The sequence below is a fragment of the Centruroides vittatus genome, unplaced genomic scaffold (genome assembly GCF_030686945.1).
Source record: "Centruroides vittatus isolate TY-2023 unplaced genomic scaffold, ASM3068694v2 scaffold_1478, whole genome shotgun sequence".
In the NCBI taxonomy this organism is placed as follows: domain Eukaryota; kingdom Metazoa; phylum Arthropoda; class Arachnida; order Scorpiones; family Buthidae; genus Centruroides; species Centruroides vittatus.
In genome coordinates, this window is record NW_027122680.1 from 317,065 (window position 1) to 331,184 (window position 14,120).

General features: G+C 35.7%; 1 protein-coding gene across 1 annotated transcript in view; it reads left to right on the forward strand.

Moving 5' to 3' along the window:
- The first annotated feature begins 8,935 nt into the window (after positions 1–8,935).
- LOC136987175 (legumain-like) overlaps positions 8,936–14,120 on the forward strand; it is a 30,696-nt gene continuing 25,511 nt past the window's right edge. Inside the window, exon 1 of the mRNA XM_067284864.1 lies at positions 8,936–9,118. Within this exon, the coding sequence (XP_067140965.1) occupies positions 8,963–9,118 (156 nt within the window). The 5' untranslated portion in view covers positions 8,936–8,962. The remainder of the gene's footprint in view (positions 9,119–14,120) is intronic.

The following is a 14,120-nucleotide window of genomic DNA, read 5'->3' on the forward strand; positions in this document are numbered from 1 at the left end:
ATCCCTCTGATTTATGTATAGTCATCGAGTATGCTAAGGTAAGGGGAAACTGTCTACGAGATGGCAATATACTGCCATCGTTCGAAGTGCGTGTTATGGGGATTATTGGAAACAGATTTCCAATGTTAACTCAGGATATCATTTCTTCTAAATATGAAGTTAAGACTATTTACAAAAATTTTTACATTTTCGAGTCTATTTTTTAATCCTTTATTCTACTCCAGAAGTAACAGTCACTATGGTTAAAGAACGAACTTCTTTTACAAAGGTAAAAATAGGTATATATTTACCTATTTTTACCTTTGTAAAAGAAGTTCGTTCTTTAACCATAGGAAACAGATTATCATAGATGAAAGGTCCCTGACAGCTATCGAATTCCACTAAAATAAACAGAGGAAGAGCTGATGGGCGAGCATTAGAAACATATATAATGTCGCGTACAGTTCCTAGTGAACCATTGACGAGACCTCCTTGCACTCATAAGTTGACTCTCAGCATGATTCTGGCATTAACTGAGAGATTCAAAAACTTGGAGGGACCGAGAGACCAAGAGCTTGAGTCATCTTTGGACGAAGGCAGGGCAATATCTGGAGTGTTTTCAGATGATATATAACAGGCATGGGCAAGTGCGGCTCTTTTTGAGCTACACGCGGCTCTTGCTGAAAGTGCTATCCTTTCCGGCCTTACCATACTATCCACCACGATAGTACAGAACTGCGGCTCCCATGCATTTTGCAAAACCTACATTTCGGCTCCCACTGAACTCTTGCTTGCCCACCCCTGCTATATAAGCAAAAGGGCATCCAGTTGACTGCAAGTAGTCTTCATTGCTTTGTTTAACTTGCTCGTTTGTTGGATATAGCTCTACTGCCGTTTGGAACTGATCGAGTTCATTTCTGGACAAATAGGCTCGATTTCTTGTCGTCAGAATGTTCAGATCTGTATCAGAGAAATCACCCGAAGCTAGATGTTGTAAGACATCTGTGAAGGAACTATCTGCGCTATTTTGTCTATGAGAATTACTAAGTTCAATGAACTTCTCAAAAGAATCAAATGCGAATCTACCTTGTTGGGACATTACATCGTAAAAACACTCGAGTAGAGAGGAGTATCTTTAACAGGAGGAAGCTGACGAAAATCACCAAACAAATAGATAAAGAATCCACCAAAAGGCTCATCTTTCTCGGGGTTTATCTCTCTCAATCTTCTCTCGATCATGTAAAGCATTCTTGCACCAATCATTGACATTTCATCAATGACGATGAATTTGAGCGACTTCATCTCAATCTGGAATCTCTGTGCAGCTTCTCCATTTAGAGATCGAAATTTCGTACTAACGATAAGAAGACGAAGGAGAGAATGGATCGTAAAGCCATCAATATTGACTGCTGCTGTTTCATGTTTTAAAAAGAATACTTTTTTAAACTTATTATTCTATAAAGATTCTTTATATTTGTTGTGTGTCCAGTTAGCGACAACGTTTACCTTTCAAAATTACCGTTTTAATGCTTGTCATATTTTCCGACCACCAGATGGCGCTTCTACACGTGCGTGCAGGAAGCGACTAACACTTGACTTCATGCATTCCTTGTCAACAAAATAACTCTAGAATGAGTTGTCCGATCTTGATGAAATTTTCCACGACGACTCAGCATCACTCAAGGATGAACTGATTAAAATTTAAACTCTCAAAAATGATCCATACTGAAAAAAACACCTATATCCAGTTCTACAAAAACGGATCATTTTTGAAAGTTGAAATTTTAATCATTTCATCCTTGAGTGATGCTGAGTCGTCGTAGAAAATTTCATCAAGATCGGACAACTCATTCCAGAGTTATTCTGCGGACAAGGAATGCACGAAGTCAAGTATTAGTCGTCACTACGTTCCGACAATTAAGCACATAAAAACTAACGGAATTATAGCACGACTTTCCTGGTGACATTAAGCATCAGTTTAATTAATTAATATTGAAGTTGCCGACTAAATAGTTATTCGGCGGGTGTGATTCATCGGGTCCACGTTACAATGCACGCGCAGTTCACCTTTCTTTTATAATTATATACAATCGTTTCTAGAAATGATAATTTAAGTGCCATTAAATAATCATCTCTCCCGATATTACGGTAAAAATATGGAGTTGTTCTTGTATTTTCGCCACGTATTTGCTTGAATTTCGTTTTATATTTCTGGTCTTGGTTAACGCGAAATGCTTATATTTACGTGTTCGTATTTCACGTGAGTAAGCACCACCACGTGCATTTATCGAACCGGCCCTATTCTAACTCCTAGCCCCACACCGGTGTGTCTTTTTAATCGTCGTTATACACGCGTGAGAATTTGAAATTATAATTTAAAAAAAAATCAAAAATTGTTGATAAAAATTCCCTTCTTCTCGGTTTAACGCGTAACAAACGAATCCAACAATTGAACTTGTTGTTGTTGCGTTTTGTTCTTGTTACGAAGAGTGCGTTTTGGAAAGCGATTCGAAGATGTTTTTTGATGGTGGAGAGTATCGATCCCTGCCCCATCCTCCTGGGTATGAGACTTTTTACATTTTATTATTATTTATTCGGATAAGAAATTCGTTTTAGAGATTAAAAGCTTTATAGAAAAACTTTCATCTACAATATATAATTAGGCCTAATTAAATGAAATGTAAAGATTCCGACTCTGGTTTATACCTGAAGTAGACTTTACGATTTTTGTGTCTTCCTGTAATACGGGGCTTTATAAGGCATAGCTTAGGGCTTTTCAATATACAGTTATTTGAACGAGTAATCGGGCCTCTTTTATATTACAGATCGTGTCTAACTCTGGTACGGAATATGACGAAATTTACTAAAATTTTAATCCGAATTCCGTTTAATAAATATAAACTATAACTTTTTAAATTTTAATATGCGTTGTATTAAAAGAACAGAAAAAAGATTTAAACTAGTCGAGTCTTAAGCTACAATTCGTAAAAGGCTGATCCCCTGTCGCGAATAAATTTAAAAGCACCAGGATCTAAACTCTAGTTTGAGAGTAGAATTAAATAGTTATTGTCTTTGTATATTTAGGGAGGGATCGGATAAACATGTGGATGTGAGAAGATTCGTCAGTCCACACAATTTGGATGATTTTAAATTTCGAGGCAGCAAGATGAAGAAAGGCTTCTTGAAGCAGTTCGAACCGTCGACGGGTGCTTTCGAAGGTTTGGACGTTTTTGAAAATAACATCAAGCCTGCTTATAGACAAGTTTTGATGAGGGTTCGACCAATCTGTCAGACGGCTTGCCAACGTTTTAACAGGTAAATTACATTACTGTTTGTACTGTACATAATAAAGTTATGTATATTATAACATAAAACGGGTACGAGCTGCTTAACGTTCTGAGATACACGGCGTAAAGGAATCATCATAGAGTGTAGTTATGCAAATTTTATATAGTTTCATTTGTGTAGGGCTTTACGTACACGTTAGCCATACGTAACGCAGTGATAATAGGTAGTTGTGTATCTACTCACATCTAAACGTAGAAATGCTGCCAATTTTTTGGTTCCGTTGTAATCCTCCATCACGATCTTGTTGGATTCGTATGTAAGCGGCGCATACTCGTATATATAATCAAACTTCGTTACTTTGTGCGAATGGCATTAAATCGAATGTTTTCCAAGTGCTATAATTTCTCTTTAACATTTTTTAAATATTCATGGTTAAAGTTTCGTAATTCAATTTCAAGATTATATATTTATTGTATTACAAGTTCTTTTTTTCTTATTTAGTGAGAGATTGGTCGAGGATGTGGAGGATGAAGAAGTGGACAATAGAGAGAGCGCGGTTGCTCCACGAAACGAAGACCCGGCAGAGCACGAAGATTGCGTGCAAGATAATCCTGGCCGTGAATATCGGGATAGAAATACATTGAAGAAGGTCGGGTCGTTCTTTAAGAGCATGTGGAAACCCGTTAAGAGGTGAGATTTTGTACGCGATTTAGCCTGTTCTGAAATTGGCAGTAAATCGAGTGCGGTGCTCAGCACAAGTATCGATTACACCAAAAATGTTTATAGTATTAAAATCTGAATACAAATTCGAGTTAGAAATGTTTGAGAATCGCATAACTTTGCCGTGTTGTACGGCGCTGTATCGAAAATTGGCGGTGTATTCGTCTGCCACGCCCTTGCCATTACTAATGTAATGAAAAGTTAAGATAAAATTGAAAAATTAAGCTATTTTCAATGAAAAATTGAATTCTAAACATCACCGAACCAAGGAATTAGTAGATTTCATTATCACTCATTGTAGGCTAATCGATAGAAATACGGCGGAACCTCGACATAGCGCCGCAATATCTTTTAATGAAATTCAAATCGAGTTAGACGTTTTCCATGAATAATTATACTTGATTTTCTACATTTAGATCCGTGCAGAGAGTGTGTAAAATGGCCAAAGGTGGAGAATGCGAGTACGTTCAGTTCGAGTGAGGATCTCTTGGTTTCCATCTTTCCATCGAGAATAAGATCTGCTCTATAATTTGCTATAAATTATTTGCTGGATTTGGGCCGAGTTGGCTTTGGGTAAGTGTCTATGGCAACTTTATTGTGTTTTACACCAAACACTTAGGAAATTTTACGGTCTCAGATTATAAATTAACACGATTTCATACTAACACGCAATTAATGGCGGACAACAGGAAATCATTTATCATTTCTACAATCATTTATACTATTGCTTTCTCTGTGTCTGGAGACACAGAGAAAGCAATAGTATAAATAATTGTAGAAATTAAATTATCCAGTAATCTTACGTGATTACGAGGACGAGAACATGCTAAAATAATCGAATTAACAATGACATATTTGATATAAGTTAGAAAGAAATAAAGTTATTAATGTAAAAATTAATTAAATATTAAATTAATTAATTAAATAAATATTCATGTTGAATATTTTATTAGAAAATCTTGATTATTTTCTTTTTATTTTCACAGAATTCGGAAGAAATTTAGAGATTTTCGTCTCTATTTTCTTAAATTTATAAGTAAAAATTAAAGTATTGGTTCTCCATTCACATTTGGATATACAGTAGTCCTTTGTGAAAATCATCGATGACTCGAATTCCTCTTCTGATTTTGACATCTCGATTGCGTCAATATTAATTTCGATTATGACTTCCCGATTTTGACTTCGTCCCGGCTGTGTCTTATTATTATCTTCTAATGAATTACCATTTTTCCAAATTGGACTCTCGAATTATGTCTACCCTAGAATTTGACTTCTGAATCGTGTCTACACACGAATTTGGACTCTCCTGAATAATGTCTACCCTGGGATTTGACTCCGGAATCGTGTCTGTACTCGAATTTGGACTCTCTTGAATTTGTTGGTGCTTAAATTTGTCTCCTGAGATGTGTTATTTCTCGAATTTGGACTTTTTAAATCGTGTTTCTTGGAATTGTATGCATTGCTTACTTCGTCATATTAACGCTTCCAGGATCGTAAAGTTTAATGAAGATGAATTTGGAGAATTCCATAGAATTGTGATTTACATAAAACAGATTCTGACCTAATCGAATTAAACCCGGAAGCAACACAGTCGCAGAAGAATTCAAATTAATTTAGGATTTCTACAAGATATTCTGTGGCAAAGCTTGGTGTTGGATCAATTCGAGAATTTCTAAATTTATCGTTTCCGTATGAAGATTAATTGGTGAATAATATAAATGTAATTACCAAGAAACGTCGTAACAATTGAATTGTTACTGTAAACTATTTTATCTCTGTAATAAAGTCCTTCGTTTGAATTGGCATCGAGTTATTTCAAAATCACTAGAAATTGCCACCTTTTAAATTGTGCCCAACTGGCAGACCGGATTAACCTACTTTGGAGCCCTAGACATTTTCTTATCACCGGACCCCCTCCCTCTCCCACAAGAAATAGAGCACACAAAAAATATAAAACAATAAATAAAGAAACCGAGCCCTAGACATTTGTCTCATTCGTCTATGCCAGTGATTCTTAACAGGGGGCCGCGGCCCCCTGGGATCCATAAGAAGTTTGCCTTGGGGCCGCTAAATTATGCAAAATTTCCTTCAGAATATAATAAAGTTATGATTTACATTTATTATATAAAAAAATTAAGCAATAATAAAAATATCAATTTATTATAGATAATTTAACAAATATAAATTATTATTTAAAAAATGGGGGTTACAAAAAATTATGAAATATTTGGTGGGCCGCGAGTATAAAAAGGTTAAGAACCACTGGTCTATGCGATGCTCCGGCCCTGCCTGAACCTGTTGGATCGCTGCAATTTTATCCGGTGTGGGTCGAATGCCCTGAGCATCTATCAAATATCCTAAAAATTTAGGTTGATTTGTCTTGAATAGGCATTTGCTTTCGTTCAGTTTTAGTACAGCTTCTGAAATCCGGTTAAGAATTTTCCTCAACTTTTGATGTATGGCTTCTTCATTGAGTCCCATGACAAGTATATCAGCTATCATCACAATTGTCCCTGGAATACCTCATATGATTTTTTCCATCTCTCTCTGGCAAATAACTGGACAACTACTCACTTCAAATGGTAATCTTTTTGATCTATATAAACACTTGCATGTGTTGATAGTCAGTATCTCAGATGATTCCTGGTCCACGGGAAATTAGAAGTAAGCCTCCTTGAAATCAAGCTTGGCAAATACCTTTCACCAGATTTCGAAGCAAGTATATCGTTAATGGCCGGCAATGGGTATATATCTACTTTTATTGCCTCTCTGTTTACAGTGCAGCGGTAATCTCCACATAAACGTAAACTTCCATCTGGTTTTGCAACGGGTACCACAGGAGTAGCCCGCTTAGAAGTTCTAACTGGTTCTATAACTCCTAACTGATGAAGTCAATTCAATTCTTGTTCTACCTTTGTTCTCAATGCAAAAGGAACCTGTCTAGCACCGCATAAAAATAGGTTTAGTTTCTTTATTTATCGCTAAACTGACTGCCTCGCCTCTAAATAGACCCATTTCTGAATTATTGAATAAATGCTGGAATTCTTGTATCGGATCGTCTGCATCATGCTATCCTGATTCCTAATGGTTCAAACCAATTTCTTCCAACAAGTCCTGGTCCATTTCCTTTAATCACTAACAATGGCAGATTCATAACTTTTCCTTTAAATTGTACCCTCACCATTGTAGTGCCCACTACCTCCAGATTCTGATCCGCCCATGTCTGTAATTTGACTTCTTCCGGTTCTAATTTGTCTCGATTTGTCTGGATTTTAATTTCTTTTAAGGTCCGTTCGCTCACTGTGGTGTATCCAGCCCCAGAAGCAATTTCCATTATGACTCGTATATTTTCAATATTGAATAAAATTTTTAAGGGTGTTATCCTACTTCCACGTATTTTGAATAGAGATGTATATTCCTTTACCTGATTCAATGCCAAATTTTTGTTTCTCAATTCGGTGTACTTTGGCTCTCCGACTGGATACCTTTTTCCGTTGTGCCCCAATTTTGTTTCTTCCCTGATTTGGAATTTTTCTTCGTCCACTCGTTTGTTTCGTGATACATGCTTTTCTTCTCACTATGTGCCCCTTGTTTCCGCAGAATTTACAAATTACCTGAGCAAATCGGCAATTATTCGGGTTAAGACTTCCGGTGCACCGAAAACAGCGTAATATGGCCGGCTGATTCTTTCTTTTGTAGTCCGGACTGCCTTTAAGTTATACACTTCGGTGTTGTTTCCGTCTGACTCAAGCTGGCTAACATCTTTATATGTTAGCCAGCTTAGATGCTGCCTCTGCTGCCAATGCTGCATCAAAATGGTTTTATAAGTAGTGTCCGTTTATGCCAATAACACGTGTTGTATTACTTTATCCCTTGAACCAGCCACTAGCCTTTCTCTTAACATACGCTCTGGCGAGGCACCGAAGTTGCAATTCATTGCAATTTTCCGTAGTTCTGCGACACAGTCGTCGATACTCTCTCTTGGTTTCTGCAACCTCTGGTTAAATTTAAACGATTCGACGATTTCACTAGGTTTCGGGTTAAATGGCTATCAAGAGCGTTAAGTACTTCATTGAAGTTAGCTTGTGTCGTTTCTTTCGGGGCTATGAGTGTCACTACAAGTTCATATAGAGTTTCACTGCACACAGTAAAAAATAAAGCACACTTATATTGGACATTTTCAATCTGGTTTACCTTCAAGCAAAAATTAAAGCAGCCCTTGTAAGTTTTCCACTGGCTGTCCATCTTGAATGGTTCGAAACGAACTCCACTGGTTGATGTTCCTGGGTTCGACATTTCTGGCTTTTTATCTCGAATTGTAATTTTCACTGGCAAGTCTCTATTTTAATCCTCGTCGCCAATTTTATATCGATTTTGTTTTCGACATTGTTTCACATAAAAACACGTAGTTAATTAACAATTAATTTTATTCACTCTCGGATACAACTGACTGGAATGACAACTACTCAAAGACTCTCTCTCACTTGTCAGACAAACGAAAGTATGTAGGAATTTCCACCTTTGACTTGACATTCAGATCAAGTTACACAGACCCGTTATAACAATCGTCATTTTACATTCTCCCTAATAGTTTTATTCGATTCCTAAGTATTGTTCCTTGTATTGCCGATCATTCGATAGAAAAATATATTTGACCTTTTATATTTAGCTTATAAGAAATTTGTAGATAAAAATCTTCTATACAAGATCTTGTATAGAATATTTTTATTTGTTTACTCTTCCTACTCAACATGTGATTGATACAATTGTGTTAAATATAGCATGACTTATAACTGATAATTTGCCTGCTCATAATCACATGAGAAACTAATTCATCTGAGGTAAATATTGATTAATAACAAAATGTTATTGGCTGTAGGCTCTTGACCAATGATTTTATCTACTTAAACAACTTATATATAAACCGATTGTACATTATGATTAGTAGAGTTATTCTTTTGAGAACAAAAGAAAAATGATGCGATCTCTGTTCTTTATTCTATTGATTAAAGTCGTTGTTTCTTTGACACCCGAAGAAGTAAGAAGTTTCGCATCTTCTGTCCCCGAGGGTGGAAAATTATGGGCTCTTCTTGTGGCTGGCTCCAATACTTGGTTCAATTATAGACATCAAGTGAGTTTATTGTAGTTATGTTAAATGCGCTTTATATAAAGATATAGTTAAATACTTATTATTTATTATCATTTGTTTATTGATAGTTGTATAAAATAGATATTAAACTAAAATTTCTTACAGAACAAGACAAAATTAATCACTTGCTTACGTACAGTAATATATAAAAAAATCTACTCCTACACAAATGATCTCATTTATACATAATATAATCTTAGATATTAAATATTTTATTTTTACTTTAAAATCAATAACTTTTAGCTGTTTTTAAAGGCCATCATTAGGTTCCTCCATATTAGTTTATGCTAAAAATACTTTAAATATTTAAAGGTCTACATTATATCAATGACAATGATGTAAATTTGTTCTGTAAGAAATTTTAGTTTAATTTCTTAAAGTTCAAAATACAAACCTTTTATTATAGATTATAATTGTCTATCTTCCACCCAAAAACACAAGAGAACATTGACTGATTATAACTCAAAACTAAGGCATCAAGAGGGGTGAAGGCAGGAATTTTTCCCTAGAGCACCAACAGTGGTTCCAGGGAACACCCCTATACAAAATTAATGTTATTTTTACTAACAAAAAATAAAATCTTCAAAACTGCTCAGAATCAGATTAATTTGTTTATATTCATATCTAAAAATCCAACCACACTGTTTGTAAGATGACACTATACCATGTGTTTATATTGTATCTAAAGCAGTTAATTCTTATCTTATTTTGTTTTCTGGTGCTTGTACTTTGAATAGTTTTATTCGTATAATAGCGAAGTAAGTTTATTTCAAAATCCATCTTTATATTATCAGTTATACTAATAATGTTGTAATTCAAAAATGTAAAAGGAATACCTAAATAAAAGTCTCTTAGTATACAGTATATTAATTAACCTTGAGTTATCGTGAAAAACGGTAGTTTTTGATTTACAGAACAAGAGAGATTTTTTTAAATTCTCACATTTTCTTAAATTAAACCTAACAGTTTTCAAGATATTGGCGAGTTTTATCTAAGAAATTGATTTCTCTCTTTGCCCAAAGTTTCTATTGTAGGAAGTTTATCGGTTTTCATTCATAATCTTATCAAACAGTTGAACAAACAGGCTTTGAATAAACTGAATTGTTACTTTTTCACAGGCATGAGTGTCTTTTGAAATGATCTTTCCCACTTTTGTGTATTTACTTGTTTCCTCTGTTTTCGTGAAAATGAGTTATTTGTATGGAGAAGCATTTGATACGTTTCTTCATTTGAATTGCTCTATAGGTTCATGTCACCTGGATATTCCTGTACATACTGTATACAGTAGTGTTGTGATAACCGCCAGCGAATGAAAAGTTAATAGTTTCGTTTTTCGCGAACAAAACGAAGATTAACAAACACTTCCTTGTTAAATTTACAAACTATTCTTTAATTCGCTAATATTTTACCAGGTTCTTTATACATTGGATCCCAACATGTAGGCGGCGAGGATACAAAATTCGGTATACATAGAACAACTCGATTATTATTATAAGTGCCTATATCTATACTTGACCTACTTACACACTGTAAGAAGGAAGGAAAGGAATGATACAAGGATAGAATAGGAGGAAGGTGGAAATACCCGGGTTTTACTCTCGATGCTCCGTGATACTGGACGGGGTTACTGTTGTCTCTGATCATTTACTCCTATCGTCGAGGCTTTTCTTGGCTCTTTTTTCTCTCTTTTAATAAATCTCTCCCGTTCACTTCGTCGATAATCCACTTTCCTCAATATCGTCGGTGTCGAATCCGTCCAATAAAATTGACAGTCCAGTAGGAAGTTCTTGGCTTCCTTTAACGGACCGGATGGCTTCTTCTCCTCGACCTCCATCGTCGAGTTTCACTTTTCAACCTTTTCGTTTCAATTCAGAGCTCGTTTCCCTCTTGACCTTTCCCGTCGAGAGCCCAGATCCTTCTCCCTGACTTTTCTCTCTTCTTCTCCCCCTTTTTTTTATTACTCTGCTTTTTATAACATTGTTTTTCTTGTCGGAGGCATCACTCCCAACCAGATAGTAAAGCAATTAAGAAGGAAGTCTTTTTCTTAGTCAACAGGAAAGGGGGAGAGACAAAGGAAACCTTAAGCATAACTTAAATTTATAGAATTATAGAATTATAAATACAATAATGTGGCCAACGGCCACAGTGTCTCGTACTTCGAATTTAATTCATTCCAGAAAGCCGTTTGGACTGAACCGTTCGAAATCCGAATCAATTTTAGTAACGACTAATGTACTAATAATAAATTAAAACACAAAAACAATGAATAAAATATGTAAAAACCGTATAATTAAAATAAAAACTGGTCGCAAACCGTCGACTTCTGCATCATAAACAATGGCCGCCAGATCCACACGTGGGCCGTATTTAAGATCTCGTGATTCATGATTAATTTATTTTTCGTCTCAAAGGTCGATATTACAAACTTCCTCTCAGACCACGTTGCTTTCACACACCTCTCGAATGCTTAATTGTGATCCTAAAGATACACGCCACTCCTTTATCTCCCCACTTCTTGATCTTTAATCACCAAAATTTAATAGCATCAATCCCCTAATTCACATATCTCCCTGCAAAACTTCAGAAATTTTCGACAAAAAGCACAGGAGTTATTAAGTTTCAAATAGATCCGTATAATATAACGGATGAGTCAGATGTGTCAAAATTCATTTAGAACCACATTTCGTTTTATGCGGTGTACTGCAGACATGTTTCACAACGTCTTTGTATTTGGCCTTGAGTGGTAGGGAGTAGTTGTATGCTAGCAGATGCTTCTTTAGTCTCAAAGAGGTCCCATCTTAGGGAATAAACATCCTCGCCGTTTTAGACGTGGCCAGTGTAACTCTGTGTAAATGTTTCCTTTGTCAATTTGGGCCTTTCATAAGTGAAAATTTTGTATTTGGTATTAAAACCTTTCCCTTATCATGTAAAGTTTTCTTAAAAAGTTTCAAATAGTCAACAATGCCCGCTTTTCACTGCGTAAAATAGGTAAGTTACTACGTTAAACGCGTGATTTTTATTCCTCGGCACACAATTACTTATACAATACCTTGATATCTTCACTAAGAAAGAAGGTAATTTAATGGTGTAAGGAACCGAATGATTTGTTGGGTGACTTTTTTCTATCGATTCATCGTAAACATAAAAGACTTCTCTGATAAGACACTGAGGTTATAGAATCAATACCGTCTCTTGCAAAATTCGTCACCCGATGTCACTTTGGGCAATGACATATTTTGTTGATAATCAAAACACATCATTTCAACGTCATGATTTCCTTCAGCTAATGCTTTCTTGTCATTTGGTGTTGTCAAAGAATGACTACACCTTAGCTCGATGTAGTAGTTTCTTCATGACATCCAACTTCTTGCTTCTCTCCTCAGAAATGGCCGGGAAGCGAAGTCTTTTTTCAAGATTGTCGCACTTTCGTGATTTATCCGACTTAGGGTGATTTAATAAGAGGTTGAAATTCATCTTGAAATACCGGAAGAAGAAATCACATGAAACGGGAGATTCTGGGTCCTTTTTCAGATACAGATGATGCATTTTAGTTATATTTAGATCAGCAAGCAAATACTTTCTTTCAACATTGTCTTTCTGGCTGAAATGAAATTCTCTTGTTGGAAAGCTGTCAATGTGGTCATGAATATTTTCCATTGTTTCTTTGGGTCAATTTGGTTGAGAATTGTTTTTTCTCGATCATCCGGGTTCGATATGACAGTTTTATTGTGAGAAGTATGATTTGCAATGTTTGCAATCTCTTTGCAGGAAATGCCTCGCAGAGAGACAAATACAGTCAAACCTGTTTTTATGCGGGGGATAGGGACCGCATTAAAAAAAACGCATTAAAAAAAATCTCACGAAACTTCACGAATGGCTGTAAATAATAGTTTTCGCGACACAATTAAAAAATATTTTTTTTATGCGGTCAACAGGGACCGCATAAAAAAAGTCTCACATAGAGAATAACTCAAAACCGTACGAAATAGAATTTATTGACAACAGATGTCAGCACTTGACTGCATCGTCTGGTCTATCGTCTGTTTTACATATTTTTGTCCAGGTGGTGTTTTGTTGACTTAAAAAGTAAATTATTTCATTTTTCGCATATTCATGCAATAATATTACTATAATAAGTGCATTTATGCTATAATAAGTTTATTTAGCTATAATAAGTCAACGTAAGACATGACGAATCGCACGAGACTAGTCGCCAACTATACCGCACAAATTAAAAATTCGCATTAAAAAAATCGCACAAATTAAAAATTCGCACTAAAAAATCGCACAAATAAAAATCGCACATAAAAAGAGCGCATAAAAACAGGTTTGACTGTACTTGTTTGCAAACTCATACTTTTTTTTACTGACCCGAACACCATACATACTTGAAAATGCCCAAGCTTTTCCTTGTGTTTTTTTTTTTTTTTTTTAAATCTGAACTGGATTAATAGTTAGGCCTATAAGCCACCAAATACACATCTTGAGCTGGCTTACATCCCCGTTTATTAAAAGGATCAAATAGCCTAGATGTACAGTACAGTACCTTCCAGTGGCGTGCCGTCATTGGAAGCGATGGAAGCGCCGATTCCACCTTCCAATGACCTTCCCTTGTATTTTATAAAATATAAATTTTCATATTTTAACGTACTTTGCATTAATTAAAATTAATATTTTATTATAACTGCATTATGTATCTTTTACAAATTTCTATACTACATGTGAAAAAAACGATAAGATTGCTATTGTATATTCGAATGATTCGGTGGCGGAAGGAGTGTCGAAACCGGGTCAGTTTCCAATTAGCCAGATTATATAGGCATTGTCACATGCGGTTTACAGAGCACCAACCTCACCCGGTTTAGCTGGTAGAAGCGACACACGCGTAAAGAGTCCGACTTTATATCCCGGAGCGGTTGTGGGCTGTTAGCCGCCTGCTAGATATTCGGCCGCCCTCCCCTAATTATGTGAATCATGAGCAGAC